Consider the following 21069-nt stretch of genomic DNA (forward strand, 5'->3'; position numbering starts at 1 on the left):
CCTGTGGGAACTGTGCCGCTGCCCCTCCTGTGTCCCACGCCTCCCCCCCCCCCCCAGCTCCTGCTGCTAAGTGAGAAAATCCCTATGGGGCCAGAGGGCCCAGATTTCACCAGGGTCTCCAGACCTCACCTGTCCCTTAGAGGCCTGTGCCACTCATCAGAACCTCAGGGGTTATGGAGCGTCAGCCCACAGAGGAGAGAGGGAAGAGTCAGGGGAGAATCCGAGGGGAGCAAAGCGCCACGTCCGGCTGTGCTCTCAACGAAGGGGGGCCCGTGCTGCAGCCAGTGGAGTTCCATGGGCGGACGTGCAACAGATTCCGGTCGGCGTCTGTAGCTCTCTTTGGGGCAGTGCATTGGCAGGGAGTTACCCTCAGCCTCGGCTCACCCCTTGGGTCTGGCACGGGTTCCCATCATCCCAGGCTCTGCCCTTCCTGCCCCAATGGGGGGGACGGGGGGCTGGGGCATCAGCCCCGTGTCGTAGGTGGGAAGCCGGGGTTCAAGGAGCTCACGGGACTTGCCCGTGGTAGGCCACAGTGGAGCAGGCCAACAAACCCAGCATCCCGTGCACTAGGTACACCTTCCCCACTTGGCCACACCCTCCTCGTGTGTCCAGGGGGCAGCACCCAGGTGGTCGGCGGCCTGGCCCTGCTCGGTCCGGCTGCCTGTTGCGCCATGGTCTCCAGCACTGTGCTGTACCAACCCCGGCACTTTTCTTCCAGGGGGCGATTCTCACCACCATGCTGGCCACAAGGAACTTTTCAGGTAAGCTCTCAGCTTGGCTTCGCATTGCAAAGAGACACGCGTCCTGGTGCTTGCCCCTGGGGACCGAGGCCACGTTCGCAGGAGGCACACTCCGCTGGGATTTCAGACCCAAAAAGTGCTCCTCGTATGGACACTACTAGAGCGGCAGAGCCACTGTACTAGTTCAGCAAACCGCTCTGTCACAGTGTCCCCTGTGTCCCTCCTTCCATGAGGGTCCTGGCAGGTCTCGGACATCACCTGTGTCTGAGCCGGGACCCTGGTGAGCAGGGGTTTTAAGGCTCCCCTGGCCCTCGCCTTCCACTGTGATGTCCGACCAAGACAGCCTGCCTACCAGCCAGCCTTGTTCTCTCCGAGGGCTATGAACAGGGTGTGGCCAGCCATTACATGTGACCGCCCCACACTTTCTAAGCAAACCCCTTTGTTCTTAAGGCAAAAGCATCACCGAGAGAACCTATGAGAACAATACGCAGATTCAACCACACACGACACGTCCCCAATTGGGCAGGGGTGGGCACATCTTTCCCACTCTCCTGCAAGGATTGGGCCCTCCCTTGGACAGAAGGTCCAATCCATTTGCTGCATCAGAAAGGCAGCCCTGTTAGTTTAAAGGCAGCCTTTTTATTCCCAAAGCCCTTTTTTTGTTGGTCTCTGGAAAACCCAGTCTGTGCCAGCCTCCCCAGTGATGGCACCTCTCTGGAGATGTTTACAACCTGGTTGTCCTTAATCACACACTGTTTTTGGTTCCTGGAGAAGCCATGGTAACCTCCCTCCCTGGAATTGCCTACAATCCCTCTCCCACAGTGCTACATAAACTCGCTATAGTGTGGTCCCCGAAGATACTGCATGGGGTTGCTGCGCGCCCCAGTGAAACAAGCGATGCTGGTAAAAGCTCAGCTTTGCCGATGCCACTGCATCTGCACCAGAGGCTTTGCCAGCCCGGCTCCACTGGTCAGAGAATCTCTGCCCTTCACACCCTGGCCGACAGAGCTGTGAAATCTGTAGTGTCGACCTGTCCTGAGGAGTTCTTAGCGCTGCCTAGAGCCAGATGCAGGCCAGACCGCTGCTGTTCCTCTGCCTTAGAGGCAACCTCTTATCCTGAGTTGTGCTGACTTGATGATGTGGGGAATTGGGTATTGAGCTGAGAACTACAGAGCTCATCTCACCTGTGCCTGGCCAGCCTCAGTGCACAGACATCTTGTGCAGAAACCCGTTGTGGCCCAGACAGCTCTGCTCTAAAGAAGTCCCTCTAGACCCCACTGTTAACATTTGCAAGGAGCTGCCTTGCACACCAAGCGCTGGAGGGGTCTGATTGTGATGCCTCCGGGCGCCTGTAGAAATGCAGACATGCCCGGGTATGTGTCTCTTTTAGCCATTGCAATCCCGTTTTTGTCAATTTCACAGCATGGCTGAGTCTCACCTCCCAAATATCCTGCTAGCAGAGCGCTCCAGGGGAGGGGGCTGGTGGGGAAGGGGCATGCCCCTGCCAGCTGGATGTCCCTGGGAATGCTGCTCTAAAGCATACCCTTCTTTTCTGGCCTTCCCCTCCTCAGCTGGCACCCAGTGTCAGCTGAAACTGATCGCCTCGGGCCCCTGCTACTGCCCATGTCTAGAGGAGTGAGGAGAAACATCTAAGGGAACAAGGCATGGGGCAGCTGGGTAGATCCCTCAAGCAGAGCTTAGCACCCAGGCCTGGAATTCAGCTTTCCAGGGTCATGGTCACTTAGCAAGTGGTGCAAGAAAGACTAAGAGATAAGCAGCTATTGACTGTGTCACAGGGATTCAAAGCCCCCACTGGGCTAGGGGACAACCTCTGGGCATGGGGCTCCAGTGCCCTGCCCTGTGCATCCATCAGGATCTCAGAGCTGGCATTTTGGGTGAGAATCCCTTCTCCCGTCCGTTCCACATGGCACGGGGTTGCAGCTCCTTGGCTGGGACGTCCCCTGATGTCTCAGCGACACTAGCAGGGCCTGGCGGGGTGGAGGGCTGCCGCTGTGTGGAGGACCCTCTATACCACCTCCAGGAGTAGCTTCCCCGCTGGGCACAGAGGGTATGTCTCTGTTGCAGTTAAACGCCAGCAGCTGGCCTGTGTCAGCTGCTGGGCTTGCGGACAATAATATTGCAGTGTAGCTGTTCGGGCTCGGAAATCTGGTGAGGGGGGAGGTTGAAAGTTAGCTCAAGTGTCTCCACGCAGCCCCCACCCCCAGCATTGCGGTGTGGACGTGCCCCCAGCTGTGGCTCTAGGCCAGTCGCCCCGTGGGGCATGTGGAACCGGGGCTCAGCTACCAGCAATCTCGCCTCTCCATCTAAACTTTAACTCGAATCTTTTTTTCTGCTTCCTTTGTCTCGTTTCTCTCTCCCGCCCTCTGTCTGTCTCGCTCCCTCTCTCTGTCTTTCTCTGTCTCTCTTCCCCCCTGCCCCTGACCGCTCTCCTTGTCCCTCCGTTTCCTACCCTGGTGCTGACAGTCGGCAGACAGACCACCGCTCCCGCCACAATGTCTGCAGCCGCCTCCGGTGCCACCATGGGGTTGGTGGAACAAGGTAGACGTGTCCTGAAGGGACCCTCCCTGTTTCCCCTCTCTTCCCTCCCCCTCCAGAAATCTGAGCGCATGCAACTTCATCCATCATTAACATCTCATCCCCAACCAGCGCCCAGAACCAGGAGCAAACGCAGCCAGGTCTGCTCTGAGGAAGGGCACCAGGCACTGAAGAAAGTTCCAGTTTATTCCAGCAGAGATTTTAAAAGGTCCTGGGGAAAAAGAGGATTAAAAGTAGAATTGGAAAATGCTTAGGGGTCTGGAATGGCTTCTGTACGAGAAGAGAGTTAAAAAACTGAGACTGCTCAGCTTAGGAAAGAGATGTCTGCAGGGGGCTGTGATCGAGGTCTATACAATCCTGAATGTTGGAGAAAGTGAATGATGTGTTATTTACTCCTTTCCATACCACCAGAACCAGAGGTCACCCAATGACATTAATAGGCAGCAGGTTTAAAACAAACTGAAGGAAGTACTTCATCACACAGCGCACAGTCAACCTGTGGGACTCATCGCCAGGGGATGTTGTCAAGGCCAAAAGTGTAACTGGGTTCAAAAAAGAATTAGAGAAGTTCCTGGAGGACAGGTCCATCAGTGGCTATAAGCCACGATGGGCTGGGACACGACCCCTTGCTCTGGGCTAAATCTCTGACTGCCAGAAACTGGGCCTGGAAGACAGGGGTTAGATCACTTGGTAAATTTCCCTGTTCTGTTCATTCCCTCTGGGGCACCTGGCACTGGCCGCTGTCGGCAGACAGGACACTGGGCTGGATGGACCTTTGGTCCAACCCAGTATGGCTGTTCTCTTGTTCCTATTTAAATTCCATGTTACTGAAATTGGGTCTCTCGTCCCTGGGAACTCAGAACCTGGATCATAATCTCGGATGGCAACCAGGATTGATGGGGAGAAGCCTGGCGGCCTGGCCACACTTTAAAAGCCAGCCTCCAGTTTGGTGCCCGCCCCCTTGTATGTGCGGGTTGTCAGGGCACACGGTTCGTTCATCGCCCCCAGGGCTTGGGGGAAATGCTAGTTTTGAACCTGCTGCCTTGACGAAAGCCCTGAAATGTGTACGTACAAGGCAGGACTCCTGGTGGTCAGAGTCAGGCACTGTACGTCAGGAGTGGCACAACTCCACTTCAGAAGTGCCTAGTTCACTTAGCAGCATCTGAGTAAAATCTTCAACTGGGCCTAAGTGATTTAGGAGCCATTTCACAGACATGACTTAGGCACTGAGAGAAGGCTACCTTTCATTGAAATCCATTGGGGCTTACGCTCCTAAGTGACTCAGGGCCAGATTTGCAAAGGTTCTTAGGCCCCTAGAAATGCAGAGAGGTGCCTAAGTCCCTTTCACAATCTGGCCCTTTTGAAAATTTTACCCGTCGCTTCTCCTCGTGACATTAGGCAACCTCTCTCTGTTCCTCAGTTTCGCTATTAGTAAAATGAGCACCCAAACACTCCCCGCCCTCTGGCATGTGGGTTCCTGGCTGTAGTCCAAGAGCCAGCTCCTAGTGATGAATTCATTCATTAAAGCCAGCAATGTGGCGGTGATGCCCTCCTCCATTTCTCTGTCAAGCCGTGCTCAGCGCAGGACTCTGTTCCCTTTGGCAGCAGTTGAAGCCCGTTCCTCTCGCACACAGGGAAGGGAGCAGCTGCTGGTGAACTTGTCAGGGGGCGTGAAAATCTGAACTCAGGGCTGGGCAGGGGACGGAAGATGGAGATGGGCTGCAGACTCTGTATTTTAAATGCCACCCTTGGTAGTCCTGGCTGATTCGTTTGGGAGCATAATCAGCATTGGATGTGCTGTGCCGCTCCCCTTTGAAACAAGCCAGTCCCTCGGCTGTTTTCCTGCCCTACACAGAGCCCTGGGCATGATTGTACTGGGGTGGCTACACTGGCTTTTTTTAGCTCCATTAAAGCCAGCTTGGGGATGCCTACCCATGCTGCTGTCCACCTCCTGACTGCAGTGGGGACATCCCCGGCCCCTTTCGGCGCTTGGGATCGGTCCCTAGAGCAGGAGAAGGCAAGGGCCATGCATGCCAGCTGCAACCAGTGTCAGGCAGGGGGTCCTGCCTGCTTGCGGACCCTCTTGCATCGTCCAGGCTGTTGGCCTGATATCCTGCACTGGTGGCTTCTCAGGGCAGCGAAGGTCCAGTTGGCTTTCCCGGCGTATCCAGAGATTCTATTCCTGACTTGAGATTGGAGTTCCCATCCTCAAGCTTCCTCGGTCAGTTTGCCGTGGCTGCCGCATTGGGATTCCTCCCCCAGCGAGGGATTTCCACGGTCAGGGGCCAAAACGGGAAGCAATGAAATGACCCAAAGACCGGGGAGCAGGCAGGCAGATCGCCCACTGTATAGGGCATGAACACCGCCCCCCGGCATAGCAACAAAGTTGCCCATCACACTTTGGTGTGCGACGGTGTGGTTCCAGAGAGCGGACAGCAGAGAGGTGCTGGGTGTGCTTAAGGTCTGACATTCACTCTGTGCAGAGGGGCAGCCTGAGACGCCCGCCAGAAGCACCCCCGATAGTTGGAAGATGTCAGCAGGGCGGAAACCCACAGTGGCCCTCGCATGGGGCGAGAGTCACTGGGGGGTGGCATTTCAGGGAGTGAGGGGGGAGAGCAGAGACCACTCGTTTGCTTTGTGGCACTGTATTAAAATGTAAAGACTGGAGCTGAGGAAAGTTCCTTTCCGAGATCTCCCTTGTGCCAGGGTCTGGGGGCACCCCCTGCCTGGCAGTCGGGGGGTAAGTTCCCAGAGGGCCTATGGCACAGGGAATGTCTCCAATGTGGCTATGCATGTCTGATGCACCGCACCGCCCCCCAGTCATGGCTAAGCAGAGCCTCTGGGTAACCTCTACAAAGGCTCCTAAGTCACTTAGGGTCCAGATCCTCCAAGCTATATAGGTGCCTGTCTCTCACTGATTGCAGTGGGTGTTAGGCTTTGAGATTCTGGACTGCGGAAGCCTGAAGCCCACTGTCTTTCTGTGGGACTTGGCACTTCTGAAAATGGGCTTAGATGAAACTGACCAAAGCACCCAAGTGATTTAGGAGCCTATCTCATTTTCAAAAGCCCCGCAGGCGCCTGGGAGTCCTTATCACTGCCAGTCAGTGGGGTTTGGCTCTGAAGTCGTTTGGAGGCATTTGAAAATTTCCCCTTTATCCATTTCCAAATGTGGTTTGCAAGGGGCTTGGTGCACATGGGCCCTGGACACGGGATCTGACCTGGGCCCATTTGCCTTTCTGCCTGAAGCTCGCCTGTGTCCGGAGCACGATGTGAACGTCCAACCTAGGTGTGGCTGTCACGCTGCGTTGGCAAGATTCCCAGAGCTTTGTGCACAGAGCAGCTGCCAATTGGCACGGCCATCGTCTGCAGTCCCCTAGCCACGCAGGCAGGCGTTCCCGTATTGCCCCCAGAGCTCGGTTAACTCTGCTCTTCTGGCATCTCTATCCCCCCTCTCCACACTGATCCGGCATGTCAGTGCAGAGACCTTTCCCTATCCAGCGCCCGCCTCCTCTTCCTGGTGCGGTGAAGTCACTGGCCGGCTGAGTGCAGGGTGGGTGGATATTGACAGCTCCCGCACGGAGCAGGAATGCACCGGGAGAAGAGGTGGCTTTGGCAGCAGTGTCTGATACGGGCCGCCTGTTAGGTGCGCACCTGTATGAGGATGCCCAAGCTGTCTCCTGATGAAGGTGAAAGGGACTCGGTTACTGCCCTGGGTGCTGCTGTTGCACTGATCTCTGCAATGCACTGGCAGATGACCGGGGGGAGGCTCGACAAACAGTTGGGGGCCAGTCCCTGGCTTTGGTGGGTGATGGAGAAGTGGCTTTTTCTGTCTTTCCCATTGTGGTCTTCCATGGTCTGGGAGCACAAGAGTCACTGGAAGCGGAAGCCTGGCAGGAGGCATCTGTCAATCACAGGTGCCTTGGGGCTCAGCAGTGCTGCGGAAGGGAAAACAGAGCCCGAGTTAAAGGAAGTGTTGGGGAAACACACCTGAGCATGCCAGGGGCTGTCCGGAAGTGGCTGGGCTGACTGGCTAGTCTAGTGAAAGGAGATAGCTGGAGATAAGGGAGAGCTTACCCATATGGAGGGTCTGTGGGCATTCAGACAGGCTCCCCCCCTCCTATGCCACCTCCATCCCAAAGGGTCTTCCCTGTGAATGCTGGCTGTCTGCTTGCCACTGCTTCCTGCCCGCTTCTCCCCCTGGCCTGGCCTGGAGGTTGAACTTGGTGAATGATGCATGAGGTTGTGTGACCCAAGTGCATGGTCCAGAGCCTTGTCCGGTTTTATCTGTCCACCCAACCCAGAGGTGGGGCTCTTTGTTTTGTGTCCGCTGGTGCCAGCCCTGCATGCAGGAGACTGATCTGCATGGCAGTGACAGAAACACATCCACCCGAGCTTGTACTAATGTCCGTGCAAAACTCCGGCCGGGATCCAACCAACACTTCCAGTGGAGGGAGCAGTGATTGACCCACGTGTCGCACTGTGTCTGGCACTGGTTATAAGCCCATCCCCTCAGAGCAGACTGGTGCCAGCATTTCCTGCATCTGCTTTAAGAGGAGGCACCTGAATCTCTATGCAAACTTCAGTCTATAGGCATTCACAGTGTACTTGGGGCTGGAAGCTTGCAAGGAGAGAGACACTGTCTCGGGTGGCTATGGCAGGGCTCAGAGGGGCACATGGGAACAGCCTATGATTATCTGAAAAGCAGAGGCCGGTGAGAGGGGGTAATTTAGGGTGACACCCAGGGGTATATATTAAGGGGCTGTAATTAAATTGATTTAAATTGATCCGGTTACACCCATGAGACCCCCTGAATGAAGACGCACCTAGATTGCTGTCACTTGCCCGTAAACAGATTTTGCTTGATGTGGAAAGTTGCTGTCACTCTCCTGACCCCGGGAACTGCCCTGCCAGCTCTGACAACCTGTGTTTGAAAAGAGAAATGCCCCGATGGTTCAATGGCTGACACTGGAGCAGCTTCCAAACTCTCTTGCCCTGGCTGTGCCGTCTCTGGATCCGCTTCCCCTCTGTCTGCAAGACGTTGTGTTAAAGTCACATTCCAGACCCTTGTGGAGTCGGCAGCAGGTGGCTAGAGCGGAGCAGAGCATGTCAGGGCTTTTCATCCAGCAGCACGGAGGACAAGTGAGTGAGTCACGCAAGTTTCTCCACTGGGGGAAACAATCAGTGTTGTGCAGTGGAGAGGAGTTTGGAAAGGAACGGTAGCTTCAGCAGAAATAGAGCTGCCACACCAAGAAGGGAGCGGTGGGGTTTCTGGCCTCGGCCTGGAGTGGGACTGGTGCTGCTTAGCTTGGCATGGCAGAATAATAGATCTCTGGTCTTCACAAGAACACGGGCCAGTCAGATGGTGGATATTGGCTATAGAGTCACTGGCCAAGGATGACAAGTGAACTACAAGCAAGAGCGACGCCCACCCAGCAGAGCAATTGAAAGAGATACAAACAGGCCCTGAACTAGCCACAGCAGAGAGCCCCTGTGGAGAACCTCCTGGGCTGCCTTTTCTGGCCACTGGACAGTATTGGACTGATTGCCAAAAGATGACCCGGAGCCACCCATGACCAGTGGTGTTGAACGGACAGCTCCAGCCTTGAAATGAGTTTGGGGACGCTAACAGCTTCAGGATCCTAGATTGGGCCTTGATAGGAAGCAGTTGGTGCCGAATGCACTGCTCCCCTCTTCTCCAGGGGGATCCACAGCCTGTGGCCCCTCCATTGCTGTCCCATCTGGTGCCACTTCCCCAGAAGAAGCTCTGGCTGTGGCGCATCAGCTCGTCGTAGGTGTGGCTGGCAGTTGCTCTGATGGCTTAGGCAAAGGGTTGGTCCAAAAGGTCCCTTTGCTCCTCATCTTATACACCGTCCTCCAGGACATGGAGAGCGGCTGCAGGTGGCTTCTGACCCCTCCATGCATGAGGTTCATAGAATCATAGAATATCAGGGTTGGAAGGGACCTCAGGAGGTATCTAGTCTTCAAGCAGGACCAATCCCCAACTAAATCATCTCTACCCCACTCCCTGCTTTGTCCCCTTCCATCCCCTCTGTCTCCAGACAAGCCTCGCCCACGGTGCACAAGGCTTCTTGTCATTGATGTTCAGATCTCCCCTGTCCTCTGGGCAAGAGATCTCTGCCAGAACACCCGCCTTGCTGGCAGCTTCCTCGGCCGTAGACAAAGGGCCTGGCTTTGTCTCGCCACTTCCTGCACCCAATCCCGTCGCGCCAGGGTTATAGCCCTCCAGAGTCTTCCCATTGTCTCTAATAACGAATAAGCCCAGAGTGTTGGGTTCTCCCTGGTGGCATTAAGTTGTGAAGTCCTCTCTGGTTCTGCACCCTCCTCCTTTGGGGAACGAATGCATCACCTCCCCAGAACTGTATAGTCTGCCAGTCCAGAGATTCGGGAAACCAAGCTCCAGTACCTCACTTTACACTCAGTTGGGCTTCCTGCCGGTCCAGGAGCCCACCATAGCAAAGTGACATGCTGTCACGGAGTCCCCGGGCGATGCTCTGGAACAGCTTCCCACAAAGCCAGGCAGGACTTTGGGGAGCCTCCTCTCCCTTTGAGCAGACTTGTTCAGGGCAAGAAGCTCACACATCTTCACCTCCTGGGTCTCTCCATGGAGAATTCAGCATCCTCTGCCCCTCCATGCGCTTCCTACAGCGAGCCCACCCAGGCGGTGTCCTGGGGAAGCCGCAGGGTCCTGCACCCGCACTTCACAGTCAGACGTGACTCTCAGCCAGCCAGTAAAACAGAGGTTTATTCGATGACAAGAACAGAGTCTAAAACAGAGCTTGTAGGTACAGTGAACCGGACCCCTTGGCCGGGTCCATTCGGGGGGTCAGTGAGCCAGACCCCCAGGTCTGCACTTCACTCCTCATCCCCAGCCAGCTCCAGACTAACAACCCCCTCCAGCCCCTCCTCCTCTGCTCAGTTCCTTTCCCGGGCCAGGTCACCTGACCTCTTTGTCTCCAACACCTTCAATTGGCACCTTTGTAGAGAAGGGGCCCAGGCCATCAGTTGCTAGGAGACAGAGTACCAGGCATTTAGGTGCACTGGCCCTTTGCTCTGCCAGATACTTAAGAACTGCCATGGGGACACTGAGGGTATGGCTACACTTGAAATTTCAAAGCGCTGCCGCGGCAGTGCTGCTGCAGCACTGCCGCAGCAGCACTTTGAAGTGTGTGTGTGGTCAGTGCTCTCCCAGCGCTGCACATAAACCACATCCTCTACGGGTGTAGCTTGCAGCACTGGGAGCTGAGGATTTACAGCGCTGTATCTTGCAGCACTCAGGAGGGCGTTTTTTCACACCCCTGAGCGCGAAAGTTGCAGCGCTGTAAAGTGCCAGTGTAGCCATACCCTCAGGCACCAACACAGTATTCAGAGAAAACATTAAGAACATTCCTAGTTCATCACACATGCCCAGGGGGCCATGAGCGATCTCAGTCTGCTAGCATCCATCTCCCCTCCCCTTGCCATGGCTACTGGGGATAAGCCCCCCAGACGGTCACTGTGGCATCTGGGCCAGTCTTGTAGGTTGGTCATGCTGTGCCAGGCAATATGAGTTCACCTGATGAGACCATGTCCCTCACCCTGCACATGCTGCGCAGGGCGTCCAGCAGCTTGAACCTTGTGGACGGGCATTTCTGCTGGCAGCGGCCCACTGGCCAAAGCGTGACCTTGGGAGTTAGGTTTGGAGAGCCCAGGGTCAGGCTGGGCTTTGGAGACCTCGTCCCCTGCTTTCTGGCTGGGTTACCAGTCAGAAGAGCTTTGAGGGTCCGAGCGTGACCCCTTTGCACGGCCAACTTCCTTCTCCGTGGGGATGGGAGCCCACTGCCAGTAGCATGTAGATGGTCTCTGAGGTTGGGTTCCCTCCCAGCGCACGCCATGCTCTCGTTTCCCAGCCAGGCGGCTGTCCCCTGCAGGAGGACACTAGGACTGCCAGACGTTACTGGTACCGTCTGTCTGGGTGCTCCCCACAGAGGGATCTGCTGAAATGGATGAAGGCAGCTCCCCTTCCCAATTTGCAAGGTTCTGTGTGGTGAAGCTCCCTGGGGACGGGCCAGCCCTGGAAGAGCTGCTCTTGTGGAAGAGTGACAGTTTAGAGGCAGGCACGGTTTACGTGCTTGGTGGTTTTGCTCTAGGGAGGAAGGGTGGCCTAGGGGATGGGCCGCTCCACTGGGGGCCAGGACTCCTGGGTTCTGTTCCCAGCTCTGGCGTTGACTTGCTGGGTGGGTGCCCCTCTTCCTCCCTCGGCAAGGGATATTGACCCTCCTTAATAGCACAGCTGGAAAGTGCAAAGCTTACTGGGTTGTCAGGCCCAGTCAAGGGGGCTGGCTTGCAGTAGAACTGACCATTTCACTCTCCAAATGAGAGGAATGCTCTGCCAAAGCCCAGGCTCGGACCTCTGCTCCCACAGGCCATGCACAGACGTCTCAAGTCCACAAGACACTTTCTAATCTGGACCTTGCAAAGGGAATCAAAACCAATAGTAAAAGGTTCTACAGCCACATAAATAAGAAGAAGAAAAAGAAAGAAGAAGTGGGGCCGCTATACACTGAGGATGGAATGGAGGTTAAGGATAACCTAGGCATGGCCCAATATCTAAATAAGTACTTTGCCTCAGTCTTTAATAAGACTAGTGAGGTTTGGTGATGGGGGATGTAAACGGGAATGAGGATAGGGTGGATATTACATGCATCGGATTGTAGAGGCCAAACTTGAACACGGCTATGGACAAAAGTCGGAGGGCCCCGACATGCTCCAATCAGAGGATATTAAGAACTGCGCGCAATGAATTGCCGAGCCGGTTAGCTGAGCATCTTTTAAGCGCTCGGTAAATCGGGGTTCCTGCGACCTGGGAAAAATGCTAGCGGCGTAGTTCCTATTTTTAAGGAAAGGGGAACAAACGATGATCTGGGTAACCTATACCTTGTTGTTGACGGTCTGTAGTATGTAAGGTCTTGGAAAAATTAAGGGAGAACTAGCTTAAGGAGGATAGACGGTCAATGGTAATGTGGCGAATTGCAAACATGGATATTGAAGTGATGCTGCGAAACCACTCGATCTCCTCTTTGAGAAGGTGACAGGTATTAGACCAGGAAATGCCAGGTAGATCTAATTACCTCCGATGTCAGTAAGGTGTTTTGACACGGATGTCCGCATGGGGAACTGTTAGTTTAAATTGGAAAAGGGGGATGGATGTGAAGTTGTTAAGGTGGATAAGGAACGTGGTTTTAACGGGGAGACCAGCGGTCTTATACTGAAGGGTACGTTGAACTGTCACGGTGGAGGAAGTACTAGTGGGGTCCCTCCAAGGATCAGGTTTGCCGAATCTGATTACCTTTTAAATACGGACCTTGGCACAAAGAGCGGGAATGTGCTAATGAAAGTGTTGGTGGATACCAAGCTGGGGGTATTGCTACACGAGAAGGACCAGGATACATACCAGGAAGGATGGGACCCACCTTGTAAACTGGTCAGTAATTAGTAATAGGAATGAAATATAATAGCTGAAAGTGCAAGGTCATTGGGGCACCACTTTAGGGATTAATAATAAGAATTTAGATACTACTTCGGGAACAGCCTAGCCAGTTGGAAGCAACGGCAGGAGGAGAAGAGACCTTGGCCTGGTAATATAGGATGTCTATGGCCGCCTGCACTACATGCCTTAAGAAGCAAATGCGGTTTTGGGTGCATCAGGCGAGGTATTTCCAGCAAGGCGAGTACGGACGTGTTAGTACCGTGATATAAGCCTAGGGGTCGAACCCCACTGAGACTCTACTGTTGTGCAGTTCTGGTGTCCCATGTTTGAAGAGATCGCTTCAAACTGGAAACAGTTCAGAACACGGCTCTAGATGAGCGACGAATGGGAAAACCTGCCTTATAAGGAGACTAAGCGAAGCTGGTTGCTTCTAGCTGGCCAACATAAGAAGGACTCCGGGGGGATTATGTTGACTCTAATAAAACCAGGGGATTAACGTTAGGAGGCAGAGAGGCACATTATTGGAAGTTTTAGTACTAATGGACGCACAAGGCAAGTTTGGGTACACACGGATATTAGAAGTTTTAGACTTGAAAATTAGACAAGGTATTCTAACCATTAAAGGAGAGTGAATTGGAACGCCCTTCCGAGGAAGTATGGGGGCAAAAGACTTATGGGCCATTTGAAGACTAAGCTTGTAACGTATATGGAGGGATGATATGATGAGATAGTTTTAATTTGGGTTCAATGATTCTTGGATTATACAGCAGCTAATTCTGCCTCAAATGGTCTGTGGGGGATGTTGATGGATGGGAATAGTTACTGCCAGAGAATTCTTCTTGTGGTCTGTGTTGATCTTCCCCACCGTGCTCAGGGGCTTAGCTGATCGTCCATATTGGGTGGGAAGGAATTTTCCTCCAGGCGATTAGCAGGGCCTGGGAGTTCTTTGCTTCCTCTGCCGCGTGGGGCGATGGTCGCGTTGCTGGAGAGATTCTCTCGTTGCAGACTTGAGGTCCTTCAAACCACATCTTTTGAGACTTCAATTAACTCAGTCATGGGTTAGGGGTTGTAACAAAACAGATAAAGCTGACGACGGCGCAGACAGAATGTCCACGGCATCACCCAAAAAGTCAAATCAAGAAAAAAAAACTAAACAACAAAAAAAAAAAAAAAAACGCGACATAACAACCATAAACAAACACACAAATACAAGAAGAACAAGTAAGCGAAACTGAAAACCCAAAACACACCAAGCGCAAGCGATTAAGTACGCCAGCGAACAACTAGGATGTCCTGCAAGGATCAAAAGAAAAACAAAACAGAAAAGAAAACCACCCAAACCGAAAATAGGTGTATCGCACGGCTAGGGGTTTTCTAGGGCGCCTGCTCTTGCAGTTAGGAGATCGCTTCGATAGATGATCATGTTGGTCCCTTCTGACCTATGAGTCTATGAGTAATCCTGGAGTAACTTGTCCTCCAATCTTGGGGCGACTCCAGCTAGACCATCGCATAGAGCATGACTACGGGCCAAGCCTGTAGCCTTTTCAGCACAGCATAGGTACTCGCGTGGTGCATTTTATTAAAGGCACCCAAACAGCTCCCGTCTGAGTCACAGCTGGCCACATTTGCTGGCTGGGTGCCCTCCATGGCTGTGTGCAGCCCAGTGACGACGCTGTCGGCCACCGGATCCGTGCTGCAGAGCCAAGGAAGCCATTCTGTTTCCCAGGAAAGCTACCATCTACCTTTTGATCACAGCCTCTATTGCCAGGGCCGAAGGAGCTCCACATGGTTGAGGCCAGAAAGGACCATGACGATTATCCAGGCTGATCTGCACGGCACAGGCCAGTGAATGTCACCCTGCGTTTATCCCGGTACCTCCTGGCTGCACCATGGCAGATCTTTCACAGGGAGTTGTCCTGTCCCTAAAGACTCTAAGCGCCGGAGCGTCGGTCCCGTCCCTTGGAAAGCCCCCCAGTAACCCACATTGTTACAAATGCGCCAGTGGTGGGAACAGCTGTAATAGTTACGGCCACACTTACCGGTAATGCTTTCCCGTGGACCAGTCAGCAGCCCCCTCCCATGTACCCTGGGCTCAGCAGAGTGACAGGAAGCCACGGCAGACTAGATCTGTTGGGGGCATGCGCCCACTGGTTTGAAATTGGCTGCATGAGACAAAGCCAAATTGAACACCAGACGCTAGCAAGGATCACTTCGAACCCCAGAACGGGGTAGGCGGCAATGTTAGGGGGCACTGCGGGGGGAATATAGCCAATGTGCTTGAATGACAAAGAATTTGGCTCCGGTGACACTGAGAGACACGATCCAGGGAGCGGAGAGCTGCCTTGTTCTGCACTGCTGTGGCATTTTAAAAGGCTACTGTCTGCCCCAACCCTCATCCCCTGCGCCCCCACCCCCACCCCCCGCACCTCCATCAGTGTGATTGTGCTCAGGCCAGCTGTGAGTGGTAACTTCCCCGGAAACATTGCACTCTGCCGGAATCAACACCTCTTTTTGTTCTCTTCTCTCCTCTGCCCTCCACTCCCACCTTCTCCTCTCACCTGCCTGTCTCTCTCGCTTTCCTCTTCTGTACATTTCTGTCAGGTAAGCAAACCTTTCCCTGGGTTCTCTCCTCAGAGCTGGTTGGGGGACGGGAGGCAGAGGTGGCCATAGGGCAGTGGGCCGGGTGGCGGCGCTCCCTGCGTTCCATCTAGTCCCCGGGCCTTAGGGTGAGCACCGATGCTCGAGTAGCATTCAGAGAGGGTTTCTGTCTGCGAATGAGCGACAAATGGCACCGGTTAAAAGCTGGCAGATAGAGGCAGGCGATGTGCAATCTGTCCCCACACACCGCTCTGCCAGTGCACCTCAGTCTTGACTGGCATCCCACCTCTTTCAGTCCTAGGCTCACCACAAGCAGCTCTGCTGGTGCCCCTCACTCCCGACCCGCAGCCCGTGCTAGCCCAGTCCTGCCCCCCACCCCTGGTTCTGCCGGTGTCCCTCGATCCCCAGCCCTGGGCTCCCCCCAGCCTTGCCAGTGCCCCTCAATCCCAACTCACAGCCTCCTTTTATCCTAATCCTATCCTCCATCCCTGGCTCTGCCGGTGCCTTCAATCCTGACTCCATCCTCCTGCTATCCCAGCACTGGGTTCTCCCCTGCTAGTGCCTCTTGATCCTGACTCTCAACCCCGGCATATCCAGCCCTGGGTTCCCACATCTCTGCCAATGCCTGTCATTCCGGACCGGCAGCTCCTCTGCTCTCTCAGCCAGGGTTGCAGCATTGCTGACACGGGACAGTTGTTGGCTATTCTGAATGCAGCTTCGGACCCAAGGAGTAAGGAAAACACAGAAAGCAAAAAGGAGTGTGCGCGAAAGAGCAGGTGGCCAGGCCCAGAGGGGACAGCAGGGAAGCAGGCAGCACAGCCTAACATGCTGGAGACCCCAGAGCAGGAGGGCTGGGCAGGGCAGTGAAGACGGGACCCAGAGCACAGCGGGGGCTGCGGGTTCCAGGGGTTGCTCCCTGGCAAGTGAAGCTTCTGCAGTTTGGACCCCAGCTGGGGAGGGCCATGGATGCCAAGGCTGTGACACTCAGGGGGCTGGAAGCCCAGGTAGTGCGGGGTAGCTGTTAGAGCAGGGGTTGGCATCATCCCTGAGTTCTAGTCCCAGTGCAGGTTTGGGGAATTACCTTAATCCCTGTGTCTCCACATGCCCCTCTAGGAGCGCAGGCTGAATCCCCTTGGCCTGCCTGGTGGGCGCATGGTGAGATTGGTGGGGATAAGTGCTCTCAAGTGAAATGGGATTGTGCCTCAGTGCCACGCTGCCCAGTGGTGTGTGGCTGGGCAGCTCCCAGCCGGAGGGGCAGTAGGTGGCTGGGGCTGGCTCTTGGAGGGCGTGATCCTGCGTGGGAAGGGTTGGGGCAGAGGAAGGATCGCTCAGCTATCAGCTCACTGGCTGTGAGGTGGCGAAGAGCTGAGCCTGGCTGGTGTGAGGGCAGGGGAGAAGGCCCTGGGGACAGAGGTGAGGGTAGATCACACTGGTGCAGAGGGCGAACAGCGTGAGATCACACGGAGGCAGCTGGCGCCCTCTGCCCAGAGCCTGCGTTTAGGAACCAGGCAAGGAGCTAGTGAAAGGTTCAGCTGGGCAGAGACATTCTGAGTCAGTGGGTTTCTAGCGGAGCCTGCTGGCCGACGCTCACGGCAGGTTCTGGGGGAAGAGAGCAGAGACCCCAGGGCTGCCCCACTTAGGAAGGTTTGGAGGGTTTCTCTGAGTCGACATCATTGACAGCCGAGCGCTGTCCCTGGAAAGCCTGCCCCCGGCTCTGCTTGTGTGTGCTCTGGCCAAACTTAGGCCTACCTGGGGCAGCTCTGCTGAGCTGGGAAACCGAGGGCACGCTGCCCTCGCATGAAGGGAACAGCCACCAACTGGGCCGGCTGCCTCGGCCACTGTGACCTTTTCTGGGTCCCCATCTCGTATTCTGCTCGAGCCAGCGAAGGTGGGGGCTCCCCGGGTGCAGGAGGCTGCCCACCTGGGGGAAGGGGTGGTGCTCCCCTTCCGTGTTCAGACATAACCCATCAGGGTTTGGGTTTGAAGGGGCCTCTCTCCGCCCCTCAAGGGCAGGCGGCAGCACGGCGGGTGCTGGCAAGGGGGGAACCGCTACTAACCTTGTCCTTTCCCTCCCCATGCAGCAGCTAAGAGCTTACTGAACAAGAAGGTCGATGTTGGCAAGGTGAGCAGCGTGCTGGGGCTGCGGTGTGATCGATTTTAGATCCCGAGGCCGGTGGGAAATGATTCCGGTGGTGCAGGCTCCTGTCAGGCCAGTGCCATGGCAAGCAGGGGCCTGCCGCTCACAGCTTCTGACTGGCCTGGAGCCACGACTCGAATCTCTGGAGTCTCTCCCAGTCCTGGAGGGCTTTGCAAAGCTACCCATAGACAGTTCCCCAGTTCCACTGTGTCCCACCTACATCTGGGCCTTCTCTGGAGCCCTGGATGCACACTAGGCACTTGGCTTTTCTGCTCATGTCCGCCTCGGCCTGACCACATAATGCAGGGGATCCCTGCTTGCCCCATAGGGTTGGAAAGGTCTGGGGGTGTGGAGGGGAGCATGGGCCACCAGCATGGAGCGCGGGCTTTGGAAGTTCAGGCCTGCCTTTCAGGGTGCGTTTCTCCTATGCAGCCGCAGACGAACAGCAGCAAAGGCAGCGCAGGGGTCACCAGCCCGAAAGGAACCCTCCCTCCAGCTGCACTGGTATGGCTCTCTATCTGTTCTGCTGCCCCTCCGCTTTCCAAGCTGCCTGCGAGCCGGCCGGCTCAGGGGGATTGAGTGGTGCACCCTGCTCATGGGCCCCCTAAAGCCTCCTGCATTCCTGTGGCAATCCGGCCAGATTGGGAGGGCTGCATGTTCCTGCTCAAACAACAGAGGGGGCTTCCCGCCCCTCTGCATCACTAGCCTGGCCCATGACAGGTGCCAGGGCTTGCCCCACCCGGCTGGGCACCTGACGTGCTCCCTGCCTTTGGCCCCCGTCCCTGTGCTGCGAGTGCCAGCCCCAGAGCAGACCCTGTGGAGGACCAGAGTCACAGTCGAGAAGAGCTGGCCCAGAGTGCCTGGCCTTGGTAAGTGTGTGGAGCCCAGTACCGTGCCCAGCCCCAGGGATGGTAGGACAGGCCTGGGGAGAAGAGTTCCGGGCCTTGCCTGGGGAGCAAGCTGTTCCTGACCCAGGCCTCAGCCCGGGACAGCTAGTGTCCCAGGAGCTGCTCTAGCCCTCCCAGAGCTTTCCGTGGCCCAGGGGAGGAGGGGCAGGGTGAGCTGCGTTCACGTCTACCCAGGTCCAGACACTTCCCCGCTCAGCATGGGGCCCTGGCTGCCACCCCAGGGCTAATGCCAAGGGGGCTGAATAGAAGGGGCGGGGGAGATGCCACCGTTTGCAATTGCTTCAGGCTAGACCAAGCCTTGAAGGCAAGGCCGACGCAGTGTCCAGCAGCCTGCATGCTGTGCTGGCTCCGTAGGGCTGCCCGGAGCCCAGATCTGCAGCCAGCTGCTCCCTCTGGGGCTGGGAGTCACGGACAGTCCGGAGCAGGAGGTCACTCTGGGCCCCGTGAAGCTGTAAATGAAGCAGGGAGAGGCAGTGGCCTGCTGTATGGTACAATGCCCTGGGCCAGAATCCTGGGGACAGGCCTCAGAGACTGAACAGGGCTGCAGTGAGGGGAGGAGCAAAGTCCCTTATCAGTGAGTGCAATGTGCAGGTCTTTGCGTTTGCATCCCCTGGAGTGGCCTGTTTCTCCAGGACACCCTGTTGCCGGAGGATCGTCTGTGCCCCTGTTCTATCCAGCCCTGGAATCGTTTTCATTGGTATCCATAGCACAGATCATGTTCTAACGCATGTCCACAAACATGCCTTGAAATCCTAGTGCGGACAGGACACACCCATCTCTTCCCAGTCACGCTTAAGGGCTAACCCTTCGTGGCACGTCTGCACCTGAGTTTATAGTCACGCTAGTGTAACGCTCCCAGCGGTGACGCAAGAGCGTGATACCAAACGCAGAGCAGACTGTTAAATACCAGGGCACTAACCCTGAACGGATGGTGAATTCTATGCTTAGATTTCACCAACCAGTGCAAGCTCCTTGGGCACTATAACAGTACTCCTGGGGTACGCCGCTCTGTCTCCCCACCCAGGTGAGTGTATCTCTGTGATCGACGGACCCTTCCTTCCACCGAGAATCACCGCAATATTCAGGTTTCCCCCAGTCCCAGTCACTTGCCCCAGGTCAGTGCACCTTAGATCTCCCACCACAGACGCTTGTAGCCCATCCCAAAGACTGATTAGGTAGGAAAAGGAAACAAGAGAGTTATGTACAAGGGCAAAGAGAGCGAACGTAGACGCGCATTGGTTACAGTCGTAGGGTTCAGAAGGTGATATTGGCTTGTGATGGGGTTAGTCACTGCTGGGGTGCCTCCTGGTGGCCACGTCTGGGGATTAGTACTTTTCAGGTCATGACCCCTTTCCGACCGCTCCCTCCCTCACTCTCCTGGGCTCTCCTGGACGTGTGACTCAGCCCTCCAGCCAGGTCATTAACAGTCCTACCCTTGCAGGTCTCAAGAGTCCCACTGGGTCAGCTGTCCGTGTGCCTGCTCCAGGGCCAGGCCTTCTGCTGCTTCCCCAGCGGCTGGTAGGGGAACTCAGCCCCCCTCCACTCCTCTGGCTTCCAGACCAGGGACTCTAAGTCTAGCAACTGCCATCTACTTGATCCCAGATCCTGTTGCTATTTCCCTTTTCTGTTCCTCTTCTCCATCTTCTAGCCCCCTCCTCTGGCCTTGCCTGTTCAAACTCCAGATTACGTACTCTGCAGCCCTCTTTTCTATCTTTTTTTCCTCCTCTCATTTTATGCTGCAGCAGCCGTTCTCGCATCATCAAAATCCTATATCCTCCCCCCGCAGCCCAGTATCCTTAGAAAAGCAAAGTGATTCTCTTTTACGGCTGCCCCACTTTCCCGGCACTCTCACCGGTCCTTTCCGACGATAGTCTTTCACCTCACGGCCTCTCAGTTCTTGAGAGAGAATCTTTTTGTGGAATCCTCGCTGCGTTACCACGACAGCTGCTCAGCTGGGTCTTTGTGCTTGTTTCGTAAATATAAATTACCATTTGGGCCACAGCGAGCTGTTCGAAGAACGGAAGTACCTATATTCAGAGCTGTCGTAGCTATTAATAAACCATTATCCTCAGGCTGGGGACATAGTTCATGGAACTGTTGTCCTTTTTCCTCTTGGGACCATAGTTCTTCCCGTTCCTTTGCAAGTTCTCTCTTCACCAAACTTTTGAAGTCCTGTTTTCTCAATCTCCTCGCTTTGTAAGGCAGTTTTTGCAACTTTATCTGCCATTTCATTGCCCAGTGTCCCGACACACACTGGAATCCACAGTTACTATATAAAAATAAAAAAAATTCCACTCTCACCCCTGTGGGTGGTATGTGTCTTCCTCAACCTCGGGTCCTCTACCAGAGGCCGGGGAGTTTGAGGGTTCTGCGCAGTATCTTAGCTGTTCCTAGCACTGCACTCTTCTGGACAGAGAGCTCTGATGTTGTTCCTGGGATCTGTTGGAGCCACTCACCCAGCTTAGGAGTCACAGCCCCGAGTGCTCTTACCATCACTGGGACCACTTTGGCACACACCCAATTGTGCTATCTCCGTAGTTAAGAACAATATTCATTGAATAAGTCATTCCTGCTGTCCAAGGCTTCCTTTCTAATTGTCGTTACACCCAGTAAAGAGTCAGGTAGGATAACAACCATAGCTGG

General features: G+C 55.2%; 1 protein-coding gene across 10 annotated transcripts in view; it reads left to right on the plus strand.

The window, feature by feature from the left end:
* Window positions 1-21069, plus strand: part of CAMK2B (calcium/calmodulin dependent protein kinase II beta) — a 140205-nt gene that overhangs the window by 96538 nt on the left and 22598 nt on the right. For 3 of the 10 annotated variants that reach the window (XM_032763214.1, XM_032763292.2, XM_032763275.1), the window contains exons 12-15: window positions 719-761; window positions 3225-3299; window positions 17466-17503; window positions 17951-18022. In XM_032763214.1, coding sequence (XP_032619105.1) covers window positions 719-761; window positions 3225-3299; window positions 17466-17503; window positions 17951-18022 — 228 coding nt within the window. Of the gene's footprint in view, window positions 1-718; window positions 762-3224; window positions 3300-17462; window positions 17504-17950; window positions 18023-21069 lie in introns of all 10 variants that reach the window. The other 7 variants (XM_032763285.2, XM_032763266.2, XM_075062711.1 and 4 more) reach the window with 4 other exon arrangements.

This window comes from Chelonoidis abingdonii, chromosome 2, assembly GCF_003597395.2.
Source record: "Chelonoidis abingdonii isolate Lonesome George chromosome 2, CheloAbing_2.0, whole genome shotgun sequence".
Classification (NCBI taxonomy): domain Eukaryota; kingdom Metazoa; phylum Chordata; order Testudines; family Testudinidae; genus Chelonoidis; species Chelonoidis abingdonii.